We start from the raw sequence: 27771 nt of genomic DNA, 5'->3' as shown, positions 1-27771 counted from the left end.
GATTAAATCTAAAGGTAAGTAACCACCCACCAACTGAGACTGCAGACAGACCATCGGTCATGTAAGGAGAGCTTCCCTTTCATTCATCACAATGATTTTTCTTAACAAATAAGGAGCATGGCTCATTAACACAAAACTATATTTTCAATAAGGTTAATACTCCAGTACTGTATAATTACAATCTAATAATTTAAGACTCACGAGCATTGTAAAACAACTGTAAAGGACTTTGATTATTACAGTTTGCAAATGGACCAGAAAAGCTATTTACCATCATTACAAAGTTGGTTCATATTGGTAGGTTTAGCACACTGGAGAAGCAATGCATACTATACAATTAAATCTCATTTTACAGCTCTGCTAACCAACTGTGTAAAAACTGGAATCTGTCCCCATGGCTTGCGAAGGATTTTTCCCATAACAGTAAAAAGAAAAAAAAATAACAGTGGTGAAATTCTGCAACTGTAGCATTAATAGGACCCTGCTGAAGTCTATCTTAAAAAATTCACAGTCTCTACGGCATTTAATACCAGATTTTTGTTTGTGTACCATTCTTTTTAATAACAGCATCTAATTAAAACATCTGTAAAATGCTGACAGTTTTAATTTTATGTAAAATTTGAAAAACAAAAAACAGGATCTGCTCTAATGAGAGGAAAGATGCTAACAGTAGTTATTATTAACAATGATAATATTTTAATTTAAAAGTCAATTCTAGATCTGATAATCACTGCCTTTAAATTAGAGCAGAGACATACTTGGTGAAATTGCTACAGTCTAATGCTCTTTTAGTCTTTGCAGTTTACTTATTTGAGTATTTCAAGTGACTTTTACAGTGTAGCTTATTCAGCAGAAGAACTCAACACTTTTCAGAGTGGGCTTTTTTCATCAGTTATTTCCTGAAACCTGAAAATAAACAGAACTCTCTGCCATGCTCCCTACATCAGGCATGAAAGCAGCTGTGTTGCAGTTCTTCTGGTGCTGGGTATCTTACCTGCTGAGCATCTAAGATCCCTAATCACATCCTCATGAAACTACTACTGGAAGAGGGCTTTGCTCTGACTGCACTGGGGCCACGTGCCAATTCTCTTCACTTTCCCAACTCGAAGGGAAGGAGTTGAGGGCTAGGTTTCTGATCCAATGCATGCACTGATCCTGTGACCTTAATTTGTGAAGCAAGAGTAAAGGAAATAATGAAATACCCGCTTCTTCAAAATATTCCATTTCTCATAGCATATGGTCTAGGATATGTTCCACTGCCTCTGGGAAACTCTCACAGGTTAAATAAGGAGCTGGATTGATTTTGTCTTCATCTCCTGGTCGATATTTACCTGTAACAAATGAACAAATAGATGCATTTACCAAGCTCCTTGGGCCATCCTTTTTTTGCCTTTGAAAACAGCAGCCTTCTGGGGTCAGTAACAGCTAGACATGGGATGTCCATCTACTGTTCTCCTGCAACAAACATCTCACAGGTCTTTTCCGAACAAACACTGAACTTTACTGAAGTTTCTGCCAAGGGGCAGCTCCAACTCAAGCACAGAGGTGCTTATGCACTGGTTTCAATCTGCTGTGCTATACTGGTGCTATTCTCTCACTGATTACTCAGCAATGTAAGTTCTTGAAATGATAATGCTATCATCTTCCCTTCTGACTTCTATGAGAAAAAGCAGGATTACTTGCTTTCATTTTTAGCATATTGGACCATGTGGCAAGAGCCCCTGTCCTGGTTTCAGTTAGGACAGAGTTAATTTTCCTCCTAGTAGCTGGCAGGGTGCTATGTTTTGGATTAGGATGAGAAGAGCGCTGATAACATGCTGATGTTTTAATTGTTGTAGAGCAGTGCTTACACCAAGCCAAGGACTTTTCAGCTTCTCGCTCTGTCCTGCTAGCGAGCAGGCTAGGGATGCAGCAGGAGCTGGGAGGGGACAGACCCAGGACAGCTGACCCAAACTGGCCAAAGGGGTATTCCATACCATCTGACGTCATGCTGAACAATATATAGGGGTGGCTAGCCGGGGTGGAGGGGGGGCCGGCTGCTCGGGGATAGGCTGGGCATCGGTCAACGGGTGGTGAGCAATTGCATTGTGCATCGCTTGTTTCATACACATTATTATTATTATTATTTCCCTGTCTTAATAAACTGTCTTTATCTCAACTCACAGGCTTCACTTTCCCGTTTCTCTCCCCCATCCCAGAGAGGGAGGGGGGAGGGTGAGCGAACGGCTGTGTGGTGTTTAGCTGCCGGCCAGGTTAAACCACAACAGCCCCTCAGAAAGAGGTGGTTCTATCACAGTATCAGTAACATTCATGATACCTGTAGGCTGCTCAAGGTTCCACTTTAGATAAGTACCCATGTAATTACTAGGGAATGTCATCAAACTTCCTGAACGAGCAGAGGTTACATTGATATGGCCAATCTTGGCAATCTAAGATGTCACAATAACAGTTCTCTAGATTCTTTGACTAGTGCCCAGGATTTTAGAGTCGCTGAAAAAGATTCACATCTACGTGTTCAACCACTCCCACCCATCACTTCATACCATCCTGCGATCAGGTCAGAGTCTGCACTCTAGCCCTGTCGTTGAAACATTAGACATAACCTGCAGCCTATCCTGACTTAATTGCAATTTACTGCTTGACAGGCTGTAAAGCTGCAGCTGAGGAAATCTATCTGCTGAATTCACCCCAAAAGGAGTTGCTCCATAACACGCTCAGGCCTTCCTAGCAGATCCTTGGTGTACCAAACCCCAGGGAAGGCAGGCCTCTAAAAATGCCTAGGGCTAGACCCAGGCCCCTCTGATTTGGGCATGCGGGCTGCCAGTGCTCAGGACAAGGTCATGGAATCCACCACTGTCCCCAGAAATGACTGTGCCATCGAGTACTTACCTGTCCTTACCAAAATCCCACGCATGCCCGCATCCTGCGCCCCGCCAACATCATCCCTGCAGTCCTGCAACAGAACGGGAGATCATTCGTGGTCAGAGACATAATTTGTTAATGAGTGGCTCATAACGTTCTCTGCCTTGCACATCGCTGACCAGCCACTTAAAAGCAGCTACACCAAGTCAAATCCCTTAGCAACCTATTAGGCAAACTGTCACAGGAATGGTTTGCTATGTGCTGTTGCCTAATCAAATAGTGAGACCTAATCAATGCAGGAATGGAGCTGTTAAGTCACTGGGTGGTTTTAGAAAGGACATCAGAGACACTTCATTAGCACGAGCTGATTGTCAGCAGACTTCACATGCCCTCAGGCAGGATGCTTAAGGCTTCTCCAGAAGTCACTGAAGTAAGAGAACTAACCCCATGGACTACACCTTAAATCATGAAAGTTTTGATGTTTCAGCTTTCACCCTTCATTTAATCACAAAGCTTTTAGAAAGATCGGGTCAGGCCACCTGGGAGGCACCTACACACACTACGTTAGCAGGCAGGTGACAAGGTATTTGGTCTCCACATACATCACCAATCATGACAGCCTCCTCCGGGGCACAGCTGGTCCCTCGTAGAGCTTCTAGGAAGAAAGTTTTCTCCGGCTTCCCCACCACTGTTGCTTTGGTGTCTGTTGCATATTCCAGCCCAGTTACAAAAGGACCAGGTCCCAGAGCCAAGCCATTTTTTTTCTTGAAATACCGGGCTTTATGTATAGCTATAAGAGGAGCGCCGTCCAAAATCAGCCTAAAGGGTGAATGAAGAAGAAAACACGAAACTTATATTAAAGATACTTACAGCGGAAGGCCGAATCCTGCTTTTAAGTTGATGACAAAACTTTCACGGAGACCCAAATTATAATGGGGATTCCATCAAGCTAGCATTCATGTGGAGAGTTAAGTAAAGTTCCTTCCATTCATATGTCCAGAAACAGCTAACAAAAAATTCCCGCAAAGAAAGGAGTTGCTATCTTGAGGATTTTAACAGATAACTTTTTAAAATAATATCTCTATTTTTAAAATCTGTAATGCAATTAGGTTCACCACTCTAAGCAACCTCACCTTTTGTTAAGGCCAACATCCTAACATTAGGATCCATCTGATTTTCCCATGCAAATATTTTTAAATGCATTAGCCATAGGTAGTGACCGTAGGTGGCAGATGGATGGCCACAGCCTTAATCTCCTTGCCTGGACTGCAGACACGGCTGTGCTTTCAGGATGCTGCTGCAGGAAATCTACAGTGCAGGCAGTCAGCCCAGCAGCTCTTAGGGTTGTTGCTATCTCCTCTAACAGCCAAACACATCAACGGCTACATATTTCCAGAAGAGATGGGTGTTCAGGTGAATCCTGAGTAGAAGGCGGATCATTTTATCTTAATTTTGTATCTTAATGTTGGACGAATTGTAACAAGTTACATGAAAGGGCACATTCACATTCCTGCCTGCCAGCTGTCTACCTATTAAAAACCCACACAGAACATGGGACTGTCTGGAGTGGGTGGGAAAATCATAGAGTCACAGAACTGGAAGGGCAGAAATAACTAGGAAACTGCTGTTTCTCCACCAATCTCAATCAGCTCCTGAGCCTCACTACCCTGTCAGTCCTGCCAATTCATTTCACGCCTGCTTGAGGGCTCTCTCTAACCTTTGCCTTGTCAAACCTTTGTGGCAGGGAGTGTCTCATTAGCACAGGGTGCCTGGATCAATGGGGCTGTGACAACAGGGTAATAAAGAGAAGTTTAAGACAGCTTGCTTTCACAGGCTCTGGACCTAATCCTCCAGAATCTTTGATTCTTCCATTTCTGCTGCCTGCCTGGTAGACTTTTCTTGGAGCCAACCCAGCAGCTACCTGTTCTGTAGCACAGGGAAACGTGCACGGCAGCAGCTGGGGCTGAAGAATCCTCCTGGTACGACCAAGCCCAGCAACATTACCGCAGTCCTCCCTCTCCCAGCATCAGGTTCAGTAAAAGCCCTCCAGACAGCACCCATAAAAGCTGAGGTAGTGACTGCCAAACGCCTCCCGCTGGATTTTACGGCACCTTCTTCAGGTACTGCAGACAACTCAAGTCTTTATCACAACAGGTAGAAACGTAACAAGCACAGCAGAAACAGCCAGGCTGGGGAACAGAAGGGAACCACTGGCAGTTACCTTCAGAGCAGAAAGGCGGCTTTCTTTTCTCCTCAACTCTGCCTGATCTACAAAACAAAAAAGCCCTTAAGAAAATAAAATCTTGTTTTGGCCCTTCACTGCCTTTCTGGAGCTCTGATGTGGCTCTGCTCACAGAGGCTGGCTCAGATCAGCTGCTTGCTCCTTGGGGGCTGCCTGTTCTTTTCCACGTGTCTGCGGAGCAGCCTGGGTACTCTCAGCAATACAGAAATGATAATATTTCATTTCACTTAATTATCACTAAATATTTCTATTGGATCAATGCATTTCAAAGCAAGCTCCATAACAAGAGAGCTGGCATGTGCATCTCCGAGCAGTCAGACACATTCATGGTGGGAGGATGCCTCCAGGACACAGAAGAATTTAATTTGACAGAGACACTACAACCACTTACATTCAGCTGTTTACAGGAAAGATCTCACCTGAGAGAATTCTTGTAAATGTGGCATCAAAATCCCACGTATATGAAAACAGAAATTTGGTCTCAGCAATTCCAAATGGTGCCTAGAGAAGGGCCTCACTCCGTGTATCTAGTTTTGGGTTAGATTTACCTAGCCTAATGTTGGGTTTCAACCAAGTAGTTGCCTAACAGGCAATTAGTCAGCCTGAGCTCTTCACTGTCAGTGAAAAGGAAAAGGCACGTCTAGGACACAGCTCATCTGTACTATTTTAAGCACTAGTGGGGGGAAAATGAATGACGCCTTACAAGCAGCTCCCCTCTCCCTCAGGAGCCCAGGTCACCAGCTCAGATACAAACATCTGCACTGTAGGTATCTGCATTTAATCAGGTTCACGTTCTGCAGTGAGCACTGCAAATCCCAAGGGACTTAATTAGCTGAGCAGTAAAGGACAAGGCATATGGACATGACATACGGCTCGAGAAGAGAACACGGACAGGAGTCAATGCTTCCTTTAGACCAAACAAGACTGACACCAGCAGCATGATGCACGGCCTCGCACCTCTGCACGCACCATTGCGTCCTGTCTTGTGACCAGTCCCTGACAGCTCACACCTGTCTCACCGCTCAGTCTGCAGACAAACAGTGCTCTAGATATAACACAGACCAGATGAGATCCATAGCCCAGCGTCCTGTAAGGGCCGCTCCTGAGGGCAAGATGCTTCAGAAACAATTGCATTTCCTCCCCTCTAAGCTGTGGGCCCTGAAGAGTCAGCTCTGAACACAGCAGCAGTCTTTCCTCTTGAAGCACTGCTAACTCATTTCACCTCGATGACAACCGCGGCTCCACTTTTGTAGGTTGTTTGCAGACTGAAAGCTATGAAACCTGGGGCCAGACTGCCTGAAGTTCACGGTTAAGGCCCCAAATCCACAAAGGTTCTCTCAGACACAGGTTCTCTCAGACACAATCCTCACTACCTAATGGCGATGCTGCTACCAGCCTCTTCTCCCCATATGGAAGGATTTCCTTGCACTGTAGGGACGCAGCACACGACAGCCACCCTTCAAAAGGCCACGAGGAGAGGCTGACTTACCGAAAGGCCTTATTCATCATCTCGTAGTGGAAGTGCTCAGGAGCCAATCCTATGACCACTGCGTTGGGGTCCTCAGTGGCTATCCCTGGAAAATCAAAACGTGGTACCAATGGTTATTCTGAGTGAACCGAATCTTGTTCATACTCAGCGATACAGTCAGCAAGTACAAGTGCAATTAATCACTTTACAGCAAAAACGAGCAATTTCTCACACAGACACATCTTGCAGAGGAGTTTTATCTATTTTAGAAATGAGGAAAGTCTCTGTGGAAAAGGTGTTGATGTACGCAGACTGTGCCATCCTTCACAAAGCATACATCTCTGTGTCTGGGTGGTCAGTGATGGTCTAGCAATGATTCTCCCACTGCCTCCACCGCAATGCTGCAGACTACAAATTACTTTTTTCACTGAACAACTTCTTGTGAGTCTCTCTCTCTCCCCACGTACATTCATGGGCTTTGCAAGATAGTAAAGCAGGAATATTAGTGAGTTCCACCCAGTTCTCTCACTTCCCTCTGGTCACTGAGGATACAAAGCCTGACTGTTGTTCTACTCTGTCTGGTTATGGTGGCAAAGATGGTGTTGCAGCACGGCCTAGAAGTTGTCTCACCAGATCAGTTTTGTCTCTTCTGGAAGGCCTGTTTTTAATGTGGGCTAGTCCCCTTGAGAACAGCTTGCACCTCCTGTGTCCCTCATTGCTCTGGGTGAGCACGATTGTTTTACATAGAAGTGTCTCCTCTGAAGGAACTAGATATGAACCTAAAAAGCCTGTGAAGAACTAAACCAGCGATGGAAGAGCATCTACAGAGTAGTATCTACAGGAGAAACTTAACCCTCTGTAAATAAATCTCTCTCAGTCTTGTAACAGCTGCACTTCTGCTAACGTTTTTGGTCTGCCTTCACACAGCATATCCCCTGCACCTTTTACTTTGACAGCTAAAGCTCCCGGATCTCCAGAGAGTGTCATCACAGCCTTCTGGCTGATGTCTCATGCCACATGGCCTTCAGTTAGCTCAGACAACAAAATGTTGCATGCAGAGATGTCACGGGGATTTGTGACACCACCCGAAAGCATCTGGGTCCATTAACCATGAATGGATTACATTCATCCATCTGTGACCAACTCTGCAGAGAGATTATCCAAGAATAATTCAATAGCAGTCACTAACAGGAATTTAAAACATTCTCCAGTGTACTTAAATGTTTCAAGAGCAGCACTGAGAGAATCTGAGCCAAACCACTTGCAGAAAAAAGAAACAAAACAATCCATACCAGATCTAAGCAATGCAGAAAACGCCACCAATGTATTCCTCTGGTATCTCTGTCTTTGGTTATTTTATATAGAATTAACATCAGCTACTGTGAAACTGATGGAAAGATCCCAACCACACAGAGATTAAACTGATTTAACTTCAGTGAAATCAGCTGCTGCCTCAGCTGTTCCTGACCCAAGAAAGCTCTCCTAAGAACACAAGCACAGAATATTGCTGGGGGCCTATTTCTCTGGATACGATGACAGGTGGAACAGATTATCAGGTGTTATGGCTTTCACAGCCCACAGAGGCTTTTCTCTTGAACACCTATCTGTCCGAAGATTACTGAATAGAGCATGGCACTAAAATTTAACAGGAAACGTTAAACTTTATGCATGTCTTGCTCCTAGCAAGAGTAGAACCTACTTAAATTAACACAACAGTGAGGATTTCAGTTCATAAGGCAAGGGGCAGGAAGCAGCAGCAAGCCAGCCGCATTTTCACTGCCTTGATGCTCTAGATGAAAGACCACCACAACCCAATATATTGATTCCAACTCTGACCATGTTAAAAGTGTGGATTTCTTCACTACTCTTGAAATGAAGATGTAGTTAAGTTGAGGACTAACTGTCCTAGTTTCAGGCACCTGCCTAAGGTGTCCATGTTAGCATGGATCACCTTCTCCTCCTCTTATTGCTGTGGGAGGGAAATGGGCACATCTGAAAGGAAAGCAGCTTCTAACAGGGTCTTTAGAGGTGACTATCAGGGTGACAAAGCACCCATTTAGGTGTTACTGTTATGGAGTGAGAGCTAGGTGGTCAATACAAGGTTTTCCATTTAATAATCATCTATTAAGAGAGAACTAACCTCCTGCGTGTGCCCACACACCAGCTTCTCAGCAACTCGTGTCCCTGCTGGCCTAACAATACACGCAGGACGCTTTGATCACTTTGACATTGAACATTCCCTAAAAAAGATCTCCACAAGACAGTAAGACAAAACATGCTGCAGCAGCGTAAGACCAACAACAGACAAGTGAACTGCTGGAAGTACTAGTTCTTTATGGACATAATCTCTCTACAATAACTGAGGGACATCTGGTTTCCACTAAATCATCACATTCTTGCTTTAAAACATTTCAGCATTGGTAGACACAATAAATCTCCAATGATCTAGTGATAAATATTACTTTCTACACTGGAAATTAATAAAAAGCATCAAGTTCTTTCTGAATTCATGCCTATTCCCACTATTCCTCAAGAAGCTATCACAACCACAACTTCAAACTGCTTAATGTTAAGTTTAATAGCGGAAGGAAAGGGCCATTATGCCTTGGGAGAGTCCATGATTCAGGCTTCATTGTGGCTAGCAAAATATGTATGTGTGTCATTCCACAAAACAGTGCTCAATGTTTCTTTATTCAGTGGGTCAGCACTTTCTCCCATGTTGTTCTCTGAGCACCTCACCTGTGAAGTCAGGCAGGGCCTTCTCGTCCACCAGGAGGAGAGGCCGCACCTGCTTCTGCTCCAGAAGATTTCTGGCTGCAGTCAGGGATGTGAAGATTTCATTTTCAGCAATGTCGAAGCCCAGTTTCGTCAGCCTCTCCAGCAGGTCTCTCTTACACTCCTTTGTTGTGTTGGTCACAAACCGAATCGTAACCGGAGCGCTGCGCAACCTGATGGATGGAGAGCAAAGACAAATTTGCCACAGGACACTTTACATTTACACACTTCTTATGGCTCCTTGAAACAGGAATGTTTGTCTAAAGGCTGCAGATGAAAAGATTGTGTACATCTTAAACTACTGGTGCCACAGCTCAAAAGAAACAAGGCTGTTAGCTTGTGCGCGGAATGGAAGGCAATGTGAAACAGATGGCAAGAATTACAGCTACCTAGAACAAGATCAAGACGTCCCTGTTTTGCTTCTACCAGGAAAAGGCTGGAGGAAAATGGTGATTCTAAACTCCATCCTCACAGCAATATCAAGCACATCTACAATTAATTGCAAGTAGTTTGAAAAGCTTTTTAATTCAAACAAGGTAATAAATAAGTCAGGCCTGTGTTCTGGATCAACAGCATCCTAAACTAAACAAACTGATAAAAGAAGCTTGCTGCTAAGTTAACGTACAGAATTTATGTGATTTTATGTCAGCTTTTGCAGCCATTTCTCCCTTTCCTGAGGAACAATGATCCTCACATAAAACCACATTATTGCCCTACCCTGATAGTACATGCTACTGAACAGCCAAATAATTTTAAGTGACAATTTCAGTGACATCCCCTTTAATTATTCCCCCACCATCACTTTCTCTGTTGCTATAGAAACAAACACTGGCACCAGGACTGCACGAAGAACATCAGAATAAAGTTGGTCAACACTGAAGACTACCTTGCACCAGCCACTTCTTTTTCATTTATTCTGTTGTGCAGAAGGATTCACTGACCTTTCACAGCTATGAACTCATTAAAAAAAAATAAAATACCTGTGTTTGCTAATAAAGTTAAACTTATTATTTCCTTTAACCTCAATACTGAAAGGTAACCCTACAAATGGAATCTATCCATTTGTTCCCTAAGCAAGCCACAGGCTGATCGTTTCAGCTTCTCTTTAGGAAGGACAATGACACGGATGAACAGAAAAGAGCATGAGACAACATTTTTTTCGAACCTCTAAGCAAAAAGTCCTGGCTGTTCTTTGCAGTGAAATGACGTCTTCTCTGCGTACCTGTGAGAGTTGGATGAGGCTGACAAACGGCACCAGATGCTCCCTGCACCTTATCCCTTCCCTAATTCCCTCCCTTGCCAAAACTAGCACAAAGCCTGCCGGGGCACAGCTCAGCAGGAATCAAGCAGAAGCACAGCACGAGACAGAGAAGAATCAGTGGATTTATAAAATAGTTTATCTTCTCATTCTACAGAAGCCATTTCCTCTGTCCTGCCTGCTGCCTGAGGGCTTGGAGGTGAGCAGAGTCCAGGGTAGATACCGAGTTGTTCTTGATAGCATCACCACTTTACAATAGATCTATAAATACACAAAGCACAAAAAAGTATGTGCACACACACGGATTTCTGAGAATGCTGACTCTCATCTGGCACAAGTTCTCTCCGCAGCACAGAACAGCAGGAAGACAGATCCACTGAAGGAATGAGTAATGAAAGAATATCCAACACTTCAGTAGTTTCTAGTTCCTTGCAATTTTACATCTTTAAAAAATAAATATTGCCACGAAATTATCTGTGTAAAGTAAGGCAGTTTCCTAATACCTCTGAGCTTTCCATCCGAACAACAGCCTAGCTTTATAAAAACTTAATGGGTCAATACACCTTCAGTAAAAATTTCCCATGCTTAACTCAGCCCCATTCCTCTCTCCAGACTAATACTTATTGTTCCCCCCCATGGCAGCACACATCTCTCTGTGTTGCTTTTCTTCATCCTTTGCAAGATTAATTCTCCAGGGAAACAGCTTCAGAAAAAGAGTACAGAGATCCCTGGGGTTGCACAGCCTACTTTGCCACTAACAGGGCTCGATTAAATCATTTTACTATGCCTCAGTTTCTTTAGTCTTCCTTTTAATGAGAAGGAAAAGAGGTACTGAACTGTCCTGTTTATGAACACAATGAAATTCCTACAAAAGATGGGGTGCATTATCAAATGTTTCTCCAACTAGCAGAAGGAAACTTTAAAAATAACAAAGCAAATGCTTGGCTGAAAGAGCACTTGAAATGAGGACCCTGCAAAGGATGCCTCAGTCACCAGGCTACCATGTTCTCCCTGTTATTCCGATTTAGCTCACCACAGGTTTAAGGGCTCAGACGTCTGAGCAGGTTCCTGCAGCTAAACAAAGCACCAAGCATCTGGTGAGCTGAAGCACCTGGAATGGGGTAATTCAGGGTTTTGAAGTCTTTCTTCTGTCTAGGAAAGACTTAGAAAGGACCTAGATAGCAACTTAGGAAGGCTGCAGGGGCTCAGGTGGTACATGGTGGCATGTCACTGTCTAGGCCCTTTGCTGACTTCTCCTGGTATTGACACAGGTGTAAATGAAAGCAGAATTTGGCCCCACGTTTGCTTATCCATACCAGCATAAAAAGGCAGGATCTTCATGCCCGTTTACTTAAAGAAATGTCTTTGTGCAAGCAGCACCGACACAACCTATCAGAGGAAATGGAAAGAGGTAGCTTGCCTTTTAAGAGCTTCCTGCGCGCCTGGCACAGCTGAGTCTTCAACGTGAAGTGTGCCGCTGAGATCCACCAAGACAGCTTTCAGTGCGCGCCGAGCTGCCATCCTTCCTTCCCCAGGGAAAAGGCAAATAAATGAAACAACAGAAAACTGGTTAGCAGACAATGGATAATAAAAATAAGGAACTCAGTTAAGCGCCTCATTTGTGCCAAGCCCGGTATTACTCAGAACATTACTCGTAGTATTAAATGGGCCCCTTTAGACAGAGAAATAAAAGGCAGTGTTTAAAAAAAATACATAATTGATGGGGTGGTATTTTCCCAAAGACGCTATATATGGAAATCAGGTGCTATTTGTTTTTTAAGAGCCTTTATTTGTGCGCGTCAAAAATTCTCTAAACAACTAAGACTGTTGGGAAGAGGATCATTAGGTCTGGTATTGCTGGTTCAAGGCCTCAGCAAGCGCATTTCGGCAAGTCCCAGAGACACCGGTGCTGTTGTTCAAGTAAAAATAAATACAATACCACTATGCAATGATACACGGCTCTGACTATAAAGCTGAAAAAGCTCTGAAAAAGTGGATGCTGTTAATTTTATTTTTGCAAGGTGGATCTGCAGTGATCCAGCCCGCGGCACAATTCAGGTGTCCTAATTTGTAGGCTGTGCAGTGGCTGATTGCCTGCATGCCAGCGAGGACTTTGCAGACTGCTGCTGGCCTGAAGTTCTCAGGGCTCCAGGATAATCAGCACCCAGAAGAGTTACTCCCTCCTCTTGCAGAGGGGCCACTTGAGCAGCTTTTCTGTCACACAAATTAGTGCAAGAGAATCAGCCTCGAACAGAAGCCAGCCCTCGAAGTGTAAAGGCACAGCGGAAGAAAACAGTGAGGGTACGTGCAAGTCACTTGCCTAAAATCCGTCTTCAGAAACTGCTGTTTTATAGGTGTGTTGCAAGTGCTGTATATTTTTCGATACGCAAGTTTTCTGAGCCTTCCTTAGCAAACATACAACACAGAAGCTTTTTTCCTGCCTGTTGCACAGTAACAATCATCCAATCCGTCATCACTGCACATCCTTCTGATTTTCTGTTGGGCTGTTTGGGTACAGACGCAACATGTAGCACGTATGTACTTTTTAAAACACTTAAAATAGCCAGCACCATGACTGGAACTTGCCTTACTACGTTTAATTTTCCATCATGATACTTTTATCTTTGCAGATGGATTTATCAGCGATCAAGACCACATGAACTTGATGTCTAAGGTACAAGACACACACACAGAACTTTATGAGATGCTACCTTTGTTATCCCTGCCGGTTCCCCACAATAAGAAAAAAAAAAATGCTTATTTTATAGTACGCCTGTTGCTACACAGGCCAAGGTTACGCATCAATGATAAGAAGCTGACACAACTCCTACAGGAGTGTCATCAGTTCCACGGGAAGAGGGCCTCCTCTGTAAGGCCCTTTACATACGCTTGTGCATGTAAAGTACTTGAACAGACCTGAATTTCACAAAATCAAAGAACGGTTGAGGTGGGAAGGGACCTCTGAAGATCATCTGGTCCAACCCCTGCCCAGCAGGGTCACCCAGAGCACACTGCACAGGATGGCACCCAGGCAGGTTTGGGGTATCTCCAGAGGAGGCCCCACAACCTCGCTGTGCAGCCTGTCCCAGCGCTCTGTCACCTCACAGCACAGAGCTGCCCCCTCACACTGAGCCGGAACCTCCAGGGCTTCACTTTCATAGGATCACGGAACCATTAAGGTTGGAAAAGCCCTCCCAGATCCTTTGGTCCAGCCATCCCTCTACTAGTTTGTGCCCGGCGCCTCTCATCCTGTCACTGGGCACCACTGAAAAGAGACCGGCTCCATCCCCTCGGCACCCTGCCCTCAGATATTTACACACATTAATGAGTTTTTTTTTGTTGTTGTTGTTGTTGTTTTCACAACTCTGTATTATCACTGTGACAAAAGAAACCTCCCTCAGGCACTTCAGCCCAGCACAGGGCATTTTGAGGGCTAAGAGCGATTACAAAGACGGTCGCAGTTGCACGAACCCCATGCCCACCAGTGAGGGCTGCCCCCTTGGGGCTGCCTCTCCACAGGAAACCCCCGCAAGGCCCATGAACTCCACGCTCCCCCTCCCACCATGCTGCCAAGGGCAGGAGGACGCAGTCACCACCTCCCCCCCCCCAACTGAGATGGTACCGCCCCATCCCGTCGCTTTACAAGGGGCAGCTGGGCCGGTCCACTCTCCGGAAGGGGAGTCTCCGTGGTTAACGCCCCCCCCCCCCCCTTCCGTGCCCCGCGTGGTTCCGTCCGCCCCGTTAGCGCTCCCAGAGGGCGGGCGGGCGCACTCGGCCGCAAGGGGGGGGGTGGGGGGGGAACAGCGCGGAGTGCGCCCCGAGCCCCCCACCCCTCCGCACCAACCTGGCTCCGGCCGCCCAGCGCCCCCCGGCGCCCTCACGGAGCGGGGCTGCCCGGCCCTGCGCCGCCTCGGCGGGAGGGCGGGAGGCAGCGGCGCTGAGGGGCGGGAGGCAGCGGCGCTGAGGGGCGGCTCCGCTCCGCCCTCGGGGGCTCCCGGCAGGCATCGCGCGGGGCAGCCCGGGTCCTGCCGACCCTGCCTCACCTCAGAGTGGAGTACGTGGGGGGGGCAACGAGGCGCCCCATGTATAAATAGTTATGTATTTATATATTTTGTACATATGCCGTCCGTGCCCGAGTTAAAGCCTTCCTGAGGGATTTTTTCTTTTCACAGACTCTTTTCAGGGGTGCCCAGTGACAGGACGAGAGGCAACGGGCACAAAGTGAAGCCCGGGAGGTCCCGGCTCAGTGTGAGGGGACACTTCTGCGCTGTGAGGTGACAGAGCGCTGGGACGGGCTGCCCAGGGAGGCTGTGGGGTCTCCTGCTCTGCAGATATCCCAAACCCGCCTGGGTGTCACCCTGTGTAATGTGCTCTGCGTGACTCTGCTGGGCAGGGGTTGGACTGGGGGATCTCCAGAGGTCCCTTCCGACCCCGTTCATTTGGCAGTTGTAGGCTACGATAGTGGCAAGAGGCCACTGGCCACCTGCAGTAGCGTGCTGTGTTCGTCTGCAGGACACACAGCATGTAGAAAGTGAGCTTAGGTTACATGCAATCACATTTGAAGTTGTACGTGGTGTTGCGAGTAGGATTACCTAAGGGGTGAAGGTATAGCTGTGAATTAAATGATGTATCTTCACAGTTTTGCATTCTGGTTGTACATCAAAATTCGTGATATGACTGCAAAATCACAACACTGCAGCTTAAGGTAAGATGTCGTAGACAAACTGAACATGAGACTCCTTTGTGAGCATGCAAACCCATTGCCTTCCTACCCTTCCCTTCACCTATCGCCATGCCCTCCAAAACCTTTAATTAAAACTGTACAGGCACACAGGTCCATTATCCCTGCCTGTAGTTGCACTAAAGGCTCAGAAGAGTCCCCTGAGGTTCATTTTAACTCCAGCCAGCCACGCTAGGAACCACCAAACTGCACTTTGCTGCTGTGAAAGCCTCTTCTGTTTCCAAATGCTTCCTAGAAATGATGCGGCAATTACTCTATGGTGGGAAGTCACAGTCTTCATCCTGCTCTGTTCTGGTTACCGTCAGTTCTGTGCCAGGTATGAGTGAGAATGCTCTTCGTGGTTTGAAGTGACTGCTGGAGCGCAGGCCGCTTTGCAGGCACAGTTCCTTACCAGGTGGAAACTTTCCTTCATGTTCCTGTTAGTGAAGAACCTGAGCCCTGGCCAGGTTTGAGGGCAGTTACAGCACAGTCAGCTGTTAAGGGTGGAAAACTCGGGTATTGCAAGTAGGAGGCTACTATAAAAGAAAACTAAAAAAGGTGGCAGCAGTGCTTTGCCTGGGTTAAACCTCCCGTTACTGCAGGCACTTCAGAACAGCTCAAAGCCACACGAGGAGGCAGTGTAGTTACTCCCCTGCTCTCTCTCTCTCTCTTTCCAATCCTTCCTTCTCTGCCCGTTTGCTGTCTACCTTCTTGCCCTCTTCCACACTCATTACCTGGAAACCTGATGGCCAGCTGCTGTCCCACTTTGCATCACTGTTTTGCAGCTGGCAGGTAAAACTGTCCCAGTTTTGCCTCAAGTGAAGGATTCCTGCTGCACAGAACTACTGCTCCTTTCTACTGCACGCATCGAATCAATTTTGAAATGTTCCCTGGGCTGTAAGGCAGGCATTGAGACTTCAGCCTTTCCGAGAGGACAGGAGGAAGGGGGAAATCAGTTTTTACCCATCTTCAGAGTTGCTGCTTGTAATCTTTAGCACCAGCTTTTATTTTCATAAGAACTGGTGTTTTCAGTCAAAACAGATGAAGAGGAAATGACGTGCAGGCAGTGCTTCAGACCAGCTCAGTGCTCCAACCCAACACATCAGCAATAAATAAATCTGCTGCTGCTTTTATACCGCTGGCCAGCGCGACTTCAACAATCAGTAGCCAAAGCATCACAGATCAAAGTGCAACACAGCACAACTCATACTCTGATTACCCACGTTTTATCTGTTCCACATAAGTACTATCCACTTAACATGAAATAAGGCATTTATGAAAATAGCTGATCCAGACTATACCCTAGTCAGCTCTGAATTACACAAAGATTACTCTAAGGAATACTTTGTAACGGATCTACCTGCTCTAGAACCTAGCATGATCCTACTCTGCCTCTGGCCGGTTACCCTGGCTCATTGGCTTTGCTACATCAGACCGAAATACAACTTGGTAGCACAGAGCTGGTACGAGAAGCGCCATGGTGATAACAAAACAGCAGAGTATTTCATGTAAGAACAGTAACTTCGGTACCTGGAGCAGTTTGAGTTTTGAGGTACTTCCACTGTACATGGATATAGAGTGAATTATGAAAGAGAGTGCTTAACTTAGAAATTCAAAATTTATTTACAGGTTTTTACTAAAAAAATGAAACAACATAAACTCTCCTCCTGGATATAGTCTGCTCTGCAAAACACTGGAATTGGAGATCATTAAATTCATTTACACATTTTACAGATTTATCTTTGTATACAACAATGTACGCTTTAGTCATCAAGACATCAGAAGAAGAGATGATAAACTAAGCTGTTTTAAAATAATGAAACTGACAGGTTTCCTTTGGCCTTCCCCATTTTAAAAATAAGCTAAAACAATTTAAGACACTTTAGCAAAGTTGAACAGAAAAGACATAGGAAGTCTAACTTTTCTAAAATGGTATCTGAGGATCAGTAATCTTAAATCCAGCCTTGCTATTTAACACGGGACCCGACCCAGCAGCCATAACTGAGGCAAGATCCTTACCAAAGGCATTAACAATATTCTCTGTGAAAGAACTGCAAGATGATACCCATAGTTTCAGTGAGTTGTTAAATGAACAAAGGCAGATGGAGAGGGGGAGAAGCAGCAGCAGCAACTGACGAGTCTGCAAATTTGCCTTTTTTTTTTTTTTTTAAACAAAGAACTGCATTTGAAAAGGAAACGTTCTCCCACGTTACAGAAGAAACTCAGAACAGGAACACCTCCCCACTTCCACCACATTAGTCATCACGCAGGTTTAACACATTTAGGAAAAAAAATGACAATGCTTGACAGAACAGTAACAAATGCTAAACACTACTACCACCTGCTAAATAAACACAGAGTCGCCTCAGTTTATGTACAATTTTTTTGATTTTGCATAGCAGACACACCTATTTTCATCTACTTCACACCAAACATTACCGATTTGAAAAGGCTACCGAACACCAAGAGAAAAATCCTGGTCTCAATCAAACGAGGAACACTCTGCTTCCAATTTGAATCAAATCAGAAATTTGCCCATCTGGTTTTATCTCCCTTGCTATCACAAGACTTCAATAATTTTTAACATGTTTGGAGTGTAATCCATATTCCCTTAAATAGTACTGTGGTAGTAACTGAAATAAAAATCACAGCATTTTTTTCAATTTAGGAATAAATTGGGAAGTATATTGAAGGAAATTCATCCCTGAGTAACGAGACATTTAAAAACCGCATCCTATCGATACTCATTGCAACATGTAACGACGCATACTCTAACAGTCAACGTGATTAACAGGCAGCAACAGAACTTGTCACAGTCCAGTATATTTGCAGCATTGTTGCATTGATCCCATTATCTTGTTTAATGAAACTGAAAGTGAACATTAGGAAATAGGATAAATAGAAACACTGTCTTTATTATTTTAAGTTGAATGTCAAACTGACAGCTAAACCGTGCTGGATCCCAGAAAACTCAGAGCAGTGTTGGCTAGCAACTTGCTTCTTTGGATGTCCAAAAAATTTTGTGACAGGTATCTTCAACCAAACAATAGGAGGAGCACGATGGTAACGGAGTTCACTGCTATTAATGGCACTGCAGAGAAAGAACAAGAGTAATTGGAGACCACCTTCTCAGGAGCAGAAGTTTAAAAAATACACCTGATTTTCCTATGCAGAATCAAGATTAGTGGAAGGAATGAGGATCATGGCCTAGGGTTCTAAAAATTAGTAGGAAGCAACAGTGCAAGTATTTATCACATCTTAACTTTGGCCCAAACAACCCTTTTTCCAAATGGAAATGTCTGTTTCTGTCCCTGGTTTTACTATGATTTAGAAGAAATGTATCAGTTTTTACTTCGTGTTGGGCAAGACAAGTAAGATTTGTTACTTGCTGTTTATCTTCACTTACAAGATGATTTTTGGTATACTTTATAGTGAAAAACTACTGGTAACTTATAAATTAAGAGCATTTCCCCCTCCCCCCTCCATTCCCCCCCCCCCCCATCCTTTTAAGCATGGGTTTACCTTTAAGAATCCCAGGAATTACATTTCCCTCACCTGGTACCTCACATAAAACTGCACTGAGCCAATGTAATCCTGTTCCAAACCAAGCTTCCCCCCAGCTCCCAAAATCCCAGAAAAGGTAAGATACAACAGTGGCACCGCAAGCCAGAGTCAGATGTCCAAATCTGCCCTGCCTAGAAAGCAGGGAACATTTTACACTTCATCAAACTTAGGTTTGAGCTGCACACTGAGATGTGCACCTTCCTACAGGGAATCCATGCATCAAGGATGGAAGGAACCCAAAAGAAGGACAGACTGGATGACAAGCAGAGCGAGCAGCTGTTTGGTGAAAGAAAGAGACACATGCCAGCATTATTTCATTAAAGCACAGAAAGAAAACTTCACAGATGAGTTAAACGATCATCGTCATCTTACCTCTCATAACGGTTCGTACAGATCGAATGAGGTTCATTAGCTGTGCTTTAATTCCCGGTTCCTCTCCAAATCCTCCAATCCCTTGATCACTTGCCCAGCCAACTGTGTCACATAAAAATAGGCAGCCATGTTAACAAAAAAAAAAAAACACGAAGCCATTCAACAAACGCTATCAGCAATATTAACAAGTGATCTATTTTGAGTTCGGTTGAGTTTATCACTAGCATTAGAAAGAAAAACTACAAACCAATTAGCTTCATTTCAGGTTCTATTGCTTGAAACAATATACCACAAACTGTTAAACATCTTAATGAACACAACAGTAACAACAGACCAATGTTTCTGCAAAGGAAACCCTTACCTTTTTAATACCCTATTATTCCCTGCATGACAGAGAACCAAATGAGTTTACTTGGACTTTAGAAAAGCATCCGCCAAAGTAACATAAAAAAATTGCCTATATCTGCTCAAAGGCCTTTCCCAGAAGATAAAAGAGCAAATAGTTGCTGGGTATGAAGCGATGCTTCAGAAACGAGCTACACAATGGAAACGGAACAAATTCCAAACTGGGACAATGATTTTCTGAACTGCTATACAAATGACTCAGAAACTTTTTGGGTGGCAGCTCAGCGACAAAGCCAGTGTTGACAAACATTGCAATGGGAAGGAACATTTAGAGATGGGCTATCTGTGGCTGGCCTGCCTGTCAAAGAGCAGCAGAGCTGTGCGCCACTGGAAACTGCTTGAATTGACTTTGCTGAGTGTATAGTGATGTTTAAAGGCAAACACAGTGTCAGGATGCACAAGAAGTCACTACGAAAACATCAGAAGCTTTAAAATGGCTTTCTATAAATCGTGCAGACTGCCTGCAAGGCCATTTTTAATTCTCTGAACACAGACAACCAGAAAGCAAACAGCAAGGCAGGTTTCATACTTTGGTATGAAATGCTGCCACAGCAACGTGAGCAGAAAACACAAAGCCTCAGGAAAACACAAAAACAGGAGGGTGTGAGAAGCCATCCCCGCCAAGACCGTGGGGAGACGAGCTACGAGCAAAGCATGGCCCTGTCTCCCCTGCAGCGATGGGACCACGTATTTTTTGTCCTGCTGCTCACAGCCCTTAACATTTGGGGATGAGCAGGGCAGAGACAGGAGGGTCCGACCCTGTGCAGAGCTCGGCACAACCTTTGAGTTTCTTTCCTCCAGAGACAGCTTTGGGGCAATTTCCTTGTTCTTCACCCCTTTTTCCTTTCTTGTCTCCCTCGCTCTGCAAGTACTAGGCTAGGGTGCTGCACTCCCACCCGGGTGAGCCTGGGGTTATTGCCAAGTTTCCCCCTGGGCTTGGTCAGATGCTTGGCCCCTCCATCAGCCCACGTGTCCTGGGGTTCCTGGAGCTCCAGGAAAGGCCAAGCGATGCCAAAACCCCATCTGAGTCCCACCATGGGGCAGGTGGAAGGGCCAAGAAACAGCGCTCCTGCCCAAATTCCTGCTTTGGCCTGACTCAGAGCAACCAGGGCTCTGGGTGAGGAATCACGGAATGGAAAACCTCATCAGGAAACCTTGGATGAGAGCTCATCTCCATCTTCTTGGGTGACAAGTCACTTGGGTGACAGGTCACTGGGATGACAGGTCATCTCCACCTTCTTGGGTGGCAAGTCATCTCCATCCCAGGTCATCTACTGGGACACTGCACATCTTTTTGGTGGTCTGGGGTTCTTCTGTGCTTTGTGGTTGGTTTCTGTTGTTTGTTTATTTATTTATTTTATTTTAAAGGCCGGCGATGCCCAGCCTTGAGTGCAGCAGGAAGCGGAGCATGACTCTGCAGAGGTCCCTTCCACCGAGCAGTGCCTGACAGAAACAACAGCACAGACACACACAAGGGAGAAGGGGAGTTAAAAAAACAAAAAGGGAGAAATAAAAGGGACACAAATCAGCTGACAGGAGCCCGGCGGCCATCTTCGGGGAACGGGACCGGGGAAGAGGGTGGGGGGACGGGGCCCGGGGGTGGCGGCGCTGAGGGCGGGGTGGCGGCGGCTCACCGTTGCGGAGGAAGCGCTCCTCGTGCAGCACGGCGATGGCGTTGACGACGAGCAGCCCGGCCTGCAGCAGCGAGTACAGCGTGAACGCCATGGCCCCGCCGCGGGGACGGAGGGGAAAGAGGGAGGGAAGGGAAGGGGCCGGCGCCCGAGCGGGACGTGGCGGGGCGGGGAGGGGCGGAATGGGACGGCCCCGCCGGGGCGGGCACAAAATGGCGGCCGCGCCCCCGCCGTTGCCATGGCGGCCGCTGGGTGGCTGGGGGCGGGATGGGCTTACGCTACAGCCTGGGGGAATGATGGAGTCATTGGGGTTGGAAGAAACCTCCAAGATCACCTGGTCCAATCTTACCCCTACCACCAATGTCACCCACTGAACCATGTCCCTAAGCACCACGTACAACCTTTCCTTGAACACTCCGAGTGACAGCGACACCACCACTTCCCTGGGCAGCCCATCCCTATACCTATCCACTGTTTCTGAGAAGAAATGTCTCCTCATTTCCAGCCTGAACCACCCCTGGCACAACTTGAGGCCATTCCCTCTAGTCCTATCAGTAGTTACCTGTGAGAAGAGGCCGACCCCCAGCTCCCCACACCTTCCTCTCAGGCAGTTGTAGAGGGCCATAAGGCTCTCTAAGAGAGCCCTGAGTGTCCTCCAGACCAAACAGCCCCAGTGCCCTCAGCTGCTCCTCACAGGACTTGTGTTCCAGGCCCTTCCCCAGCCTCATAGCCCTTCTCTGGACGCACCCCAGGGCCTCAGTGTCCTTCTTGTAGTGAGAGGCCCAAAGCTGAACACAGCACTCGAGGTGTGGCCTCACCAGAGCAGAATACAAGGGGACGATCACTTGGGTCCTGCTGGGGCTCGTTTCGCCCTGATGTAGCTAGTGTCTACACCTGATGGTGTAGGATTGCTCAAAAATTTAAAGCACTTAATATGTAGAATTGTTACAGTGGTATTTTCTATTTAATTTCACCGACAATATCTGTTTTCCCCTTTTCTCTCTCTCTTATTTTTTTTTTCTGTCCCTGTGCTTTTCCAATGTATGTCAATACAAGGTTTTGTATTCAGCTCGGAAACGAGTTGTTGGTTACTCAAAGTCCCAAAGTGCAGCAGCTGCAGCAGCCAGGATTGGTAACAGGATCCAAAATCAAGCAGTTGCATTTTATACCATGTGGGTCAGGGCCTTGGGGTATGTCTGCAGGCAAAGAACAAAATAGTAACTGGAGCTCTGGGTGCATAAATGCACTCTTTTAGCTTCTAGTCTGATTGGCTGGTGGGGCAATTTGCATAATCATTATGATTTTCTCTCTCCGTAATCATGCACTATGCAAGCCCCTTTACTCTGGATGCCTGATAGCTTTTATGCCTCAGTCAGGTCCGCTTGATGATGAGCACCAAGCAAGACGAGGCTGCAGCAGCCAAGCATCAGGACCGTCAGATCAAGAGACAATCAGATGACGTGTGAGATAGCCACAAAGAAACCCACACCTCAGCCTTCCTTCCTAAAATGCCACACAAAATGTGGTTTTCTGCATCTAAATATTCATGGCTACTAGTTTACATTACTTTTTAACTGGTGGAACTGGAAGCGAGAAAGTACCCAATGATCACAGCCACAGCAGGTTTTGTTACTAACTTACTCCTGAAAATTACCAATATTAAATAAGGGAGATAGAACAGAGAATGACAATCAAGCACATTTAACAGAGTTTTGTCATCTGGTCAAATATATTTGTCATTTCAGACCCAAAAAGGAATGTAGAGGAAAGTGTACAAAGTCTCTTGCATTTTCAGTGAAATCACTATTATGTAAACATATGCTGAAGTGTTCTGTTAAGCAAAAGTTCAAAATATTTCCAAATTTTGACTCTGGTTCTGTAAACACGTGTATGCTTGTCTTCATATATATCAGCAGGTAGTGTGACTATTCTAGGATGATGGTATACGTAAATACCGAATTGCAAGCTCAGGAGTTCCAGCATGCCTGCTTTATTTCTTGTCTAGGTTTTTAAATTCAATATACCTGTAAGCCTTACAAAACCTATCAGTTTAGCATTTTAAAAATGAGCCATTTTTAGTTAGCCAAAGGCCAGCATAGTTTGCTAAAAGCTTTTTTAATCATTCAAATTATATTTTCCCATGTGTCTATAAATATCAGAAAAGGGTGATCTTGATTTACCAAACCCTACATACCCACAGAAAGTCAATATTGGGCCGAAAAGATTTCATCCTAAAGGTCATTACTATTTTTTGAGAAACTGTGGGTGCTGGAATATAATCGTCTCACAAATGGAACTTCCTATTGTTCTCAGATGGAGCTTAGAGCTTTATGGCAGTAATTATAGAATGAAATACAGATTAATATGAGGGGTCACTAGCAGGCATGTCTAATAACCACCATCATCAAGTAGCACTTCCTGGGCTTACAGTGTCCAGCCTATACATAAATGCTAACCTCAGTGAACAGCTAATGTTTAGAATTACGGTACTGAAAAAAATGAGGTTTTTAAAATAAGTATACAAGTTATGGCTAAGTATTTTTACCCATAATTAAGATGTATTCCCGAAGAGCAGCTGCTATAAAGATTACATAAACTTGACATGATTTTCCCCTTTCTAAAATCCATCACGGCAACTTAACAACCACACGAGTCTTATCTCTGAATCATCATGCTATGTGGTTGAAGGGAAAACCAGACAAAGTTGCTTGCATTAGAAGAAAGCGCTTTTTTTTTTTTTTTTCCTCATTAAGGTGTTATGTTTCATTGCAGTAAATTCCTCCAGTGTCACCTGCAGAGTGCAGTCAATCACCATAAAGGAGAGTTTTAAACCACCTTACAGATGCCAAAGGATTACAGTTTAGGCTGGTGAAGTATTATGAACACCTCACTTTTTTCATTCTTTTACATTTTCCCTCTTCAGTTTATTGTTCAGTATCATCAAACAGAGCATGGCTCCTTGGGCCCAACCACCCTCATCACCTCCACAGTTAGTGAGACTGAAGCTTCTGTATGCAGGTTTTTAGGATGAGGTTAGTTTATTCCTGGTCAAAGGAGGTCCTCTCACAACTTAAATCCCTAAATCCTTTGCCTCACATGACACCATTTTCTGTTTAACTTCTGAAATAGTTTTGACCATTTCCTCCTCTAGATTATTACATAGACATATCACAGAGTCACACAATGGTTTGGGTTGGAAGGGACCCTGAAGATCACTCAGTTACAACCCCCTCCCATGGCCACCTTCCACTAGACCAGGTTGCTCAAAGCCCCTTCAACATATCAGTAAAGATATTTCTGAGTGACACAGGAAATGCTGGAAATTGGCATAAGCAATCTGAAGCTGAAAGTGAAGAAATGTATTTAGTTGGTGGCAACCTTTTTCCCCTGCTTTGACTTCTGCAATCGCCAGTGGAAAGACCCTGACCAGAAGCACAGCGTGAGCCTCTGGTTGTTGGTGCTTTGTACCAACTGGTTGCCAATGAATATATGTGTCTGGACTAGCCTTGCCTGTAGGCCTAGTAATACCCCACGGTCTGAAGATGAGCAAACTCTGTGTGTTCATTCTCTGAGCCCAAAAGGATCCCTGCTATGCTGCAGTTGCCCCTTGTCAGGGAACAGGTGTTGAATCGAGGAGCTGGGTCCTCACACCCACCTACTACGTGCCCAATGAGTAGCTCTATGAATTGAAAACTTCTGTGTATGTGAAAACATTTTGCTTCTGTGGTTCTATAAATAAATCCCTTTGCTATGTTTTGCAGTTAAACTATAGCCTTTGTCATCTGTTAGTCATCACACCTGTTGTACTACTAAACTGCTGCAAAGGTTAATGATGCCTCCTACAGATGTAACACATCTCTTGTAAGCACAAACTGAATACTCAGATGATTTAATGTATTGTTGTTTCTTTTACCCACCAAAGCTGGCAATGCAGTAAGACTTTGCACAGTGTTTTGTTCTTACTCTTCAGCAGCTGCACAGAGAAAAGTTCATTGTCTTGCCTGTTACTTGAAATGCACTGTGCAGTGTCATCTCCACCCTTCTTTGCTTATTTGGAAAGTGAATAGCTGTCCCCTTCAAACACAAGACTGCCAGCTTTCCTAACAGTTATACTTTGGGAGGATGTAACACAGCTTCATGTACAAAAAAGACTGCCTGAAGATTGAAGAACAAAGGAAAAATAAATACAAAATTCACAACGTGCACATAAATTTATTGGTGTCATTTCCTAAGTTTATCGTGCTTGGCTCCATAACCATAACAATCTTTAAATGCCATTTGTTGTCTACTGCATACACACACATTATGTTGTATTATTAGTATCAGCACCATGATCCCAGACACTATTTGCATTGCATTCATGCTGGAATACACTGGGCCAGATCCAAGGCTCTGTTGTGCTCAGTGCCATATAGATATTTGTCAGAGATGACACGCCCAGGGATTTTCCAGCCCAGACATCAGCTGGAACACAGTGGCTATCACAGCCTGACACGGGGAGCTGGGGCGCAGGGCAGCAAGAAAACAAATGGACTTTGCTAGAGAACTGGAAGTCTTTGCTTAGATCTGCCTTGCCGGTTACAGGCAGGAGGATTTGCAGGCGTTGAGGCAGCAGCAGGTTTTAAGGAGGGATTTACAGGAGGATGAGGAAACTGCTTCATGAATTTTGACAAGGTGGGGGTGGATTTTGTCCGTGTACAGTGAGCAGCACAGAGAAAGTGCTGGAGTATTAATGAGAGAGGCAAAGAGAAGGGGTGCCTACGGGCTGTGGGAAGGCAGGAGCAGCTCGCTAAATGCAGGTATGGGAAGAGGGGGACCAAAACGGCACAGCCTGGAAGCTGCCAGCCTTGAAGAGGAGGAACTCCATGTAGCCCTCCTGCTCATGTATTTTGCAGAGCTTGGGTTTTCTGTTTGAAAACATGAGTCCTGGGAGCATTACTTACACTGAGCTAAAGACGTTAGCTAAGGCATTGATGCCAACCGCCCTTCCAACCTCTTGGCAACCCTTTGTGCCTTGATGGTCCTGCAGATACTCCCAGTGGTCTGACATGTGAGCACAAAGGAGGAGTGAATCATGCGAGACCCCTTTTGGAGGAATACCCATTGGTCAAAGGGCTTTTCTCCTGCTTCCTTTGGCTTTCCATCCATTTGTATGGAAAACATGCTGGAGGCAGGCCAAGGAAGTCATTAAGATAAATGGAAAATTATATACCCTACACTCTTGTGGGGTTCCTAGTAGCAGTTAGCAAAGGGCATGAAGTAGGAGTACACTGGCTGGTGCCAGGGAACACACCTATCACTCTCCATGCCAGATCTCAGGCTAATCTGTCCCTTCTAACTGCCACCCGAAAGGGGAGAATAACGAAGATCGTTCCTTAGCAAGCAAATGTCACGCCGGAGGCAGAGGTCATTGGTGTTTCAGCTCTCAGTTTAAAAATTAATAGACGGTATCTTCCTTCAGACTGTAAAGGTGGGCAGATAAAAAAAATCACGGACCTGGTGACTTGCCGATTGCAATCTGTCCAATAACATCGGTGCAGCCACGGAGTCACACAGCTTAGTTGGAAACCAAGTGCAAAAGGTTAGGTCTCAGCATAATGTGTTGGATTTGTGTGTGAGTCAGAAGGACTGGGAAATCTTTGTAAAAATTACCAGAAATCCCCCCCCTGCATTTTTTTCTCATGAGTCATTCCACAGAAAGCGATAATATGGAGAGATGTTTGTCCATCTCTACAGTGAATTTTTAACACACCACACCACAGAGATAAAATACATATATCTACACTTTTTCTCCACTTCCAGAAAAAAAAATCCCAGTTTCCTCCTTTTTCTAACACTGGTGTGGTACTGGTGAGTTCACAGTCCAAAGCTATGGTGTTGGAAGGGAAGTGGGGCACATCCATCCATCACACACCCCTGAGCTCTTCGTGCACTTTTATCTCCAGAAGAAGGCTGCTGATAAGAGAAGCTGGGGGCCGTCACTGCTCTGGTGGTGAATCCAGGGGTGTTATCGAGACAGAGAAGGAGAAGAACGGTAACTCAGAAACGGAAATTGTCTCTTCAGAGTTGGCAAGCTCTGTGGATACAGTGTGCCTGTCAGAATTGTAACTTACACACACCGGGCCAACCAAATCCACTGTTGAAATCTTATCAGAGATATTGTTCGTCACTGCAGTATTTTCCAGGACCACTGCAGGTGCACTGAGATCTTTGGAGGAATAATGTGAGGTGCAGTGCCTGGTGCAACAGAAATGGAACGCAACACATCATTAGGTATTAGATAAGCATGAAGAGCCATTTGTATCTGAAGCCAATCCAATTAATAATAGGATATAGCTAACAGCAGTACAGAACTGATAGCTGGGGTGCTGGTGATAGAGCTGATTTAATTAATTATGGAGGCGTCCTTTTGCACTGCCTCTTATCTTTTTGTCCTTTAACATGAAAAAGGTCTTATCCTCTTCTCCATTTGGC

General features: G+C 45.2%; 2 protein-coding genes across 6 annotated transcripts; both read right to left on the bottom strand.

Moving 5' to 3' along the window:
• Nucleotides 1-57: 57 nt before the first annotated feature.
• On the bottom strand, nucleotides 58-14590 carry HDHD2 (haloacid dehalogenase like hydrolase domain containing 2). 5 transcript variants are annotated; one of them, XM_040540613.1, is made up of 7 exons: nucleotides 14450-14590; nucleotides 12026-12127; nucleotides 9312-9520; nucleotides 6594-6678; nucleotides 3465-3681; nucleotides 2890-2953; nucleotides 58-1331 (listed from the first exon to the last, which is right to left on the bottom strand). In XM_040540613.1, exons 2-7 carry the CDS (start codon nucleotides 12124-12126, stop codon nucleotides 1228-1230), a joined length of 780 nt encoding a protein of 259 aa, XP_040396547.1. In that variant the 5' UTR covers nucleotide 12127; nucleotides 14450-14590; the 3' UTR covers nucleotides 58-1227. The 5 variants fall into 5 exon arrangements, with proteins under 5 accessions (XP_040396547.1, XP_040396546.1, XP_040396545.1 ...); XM_040540612.1 differs by having other exon boundaries at nucleotides 12026-12131; nucleotides 14450-14576; XM_040540611.1 differs by lacking the exon at nucleotides 14450-14590 and adding an exon at nucleotides 14249-14295 and having other exon boundaries at nucleotides 12026-12131.
• Nucleotides 14591-18132: 3542 nt separating this feature from the next.
• Nucleotides 18133-21475, bottom strand: IER3IP1 (immediate early response 3 interacting protein 1). The gene is made up of 3 exons (XM_040540616.1): nucleotides 21301-21475; nucleotides 19262-19363; nucleotides 18133-18416 (listed from the first exon to the last, which is right to left on the bottom strand). Exons 1-3 carry the CDS (start codon nucleotides 21389-21391, stop codon nucleotides 18361-18363), a joined length of 249 nt encoding a protein of 82 aa, XP_040396550.1. The 5' UTR covers nucleotides 21392-21475; the 3' UTR covers nucleotides 18133-18360.
• Between the last annotated feature and the right edge of the window lie 6296 nt (nucleotides 21476-27771).

Source organism: Cygnus olor, chromosome Z (assembly GCF_009769625.2).
Source record: "Cygnus olor isolate bCygOlo1 chromosome Z, bCygOlo1.pri.v2, whole genome shotgun sequence".
NCBI lineage: Eukaryota > Metazoa > Chordata > Aves > Anseriformes > Anatidae > Cygnus > Cygnus olor.
The sequence above is the reverse complement of the archived record's forward strand: the minus strand, read 5'-3'. Positions and strand labels throughout refer to the sequence as shown.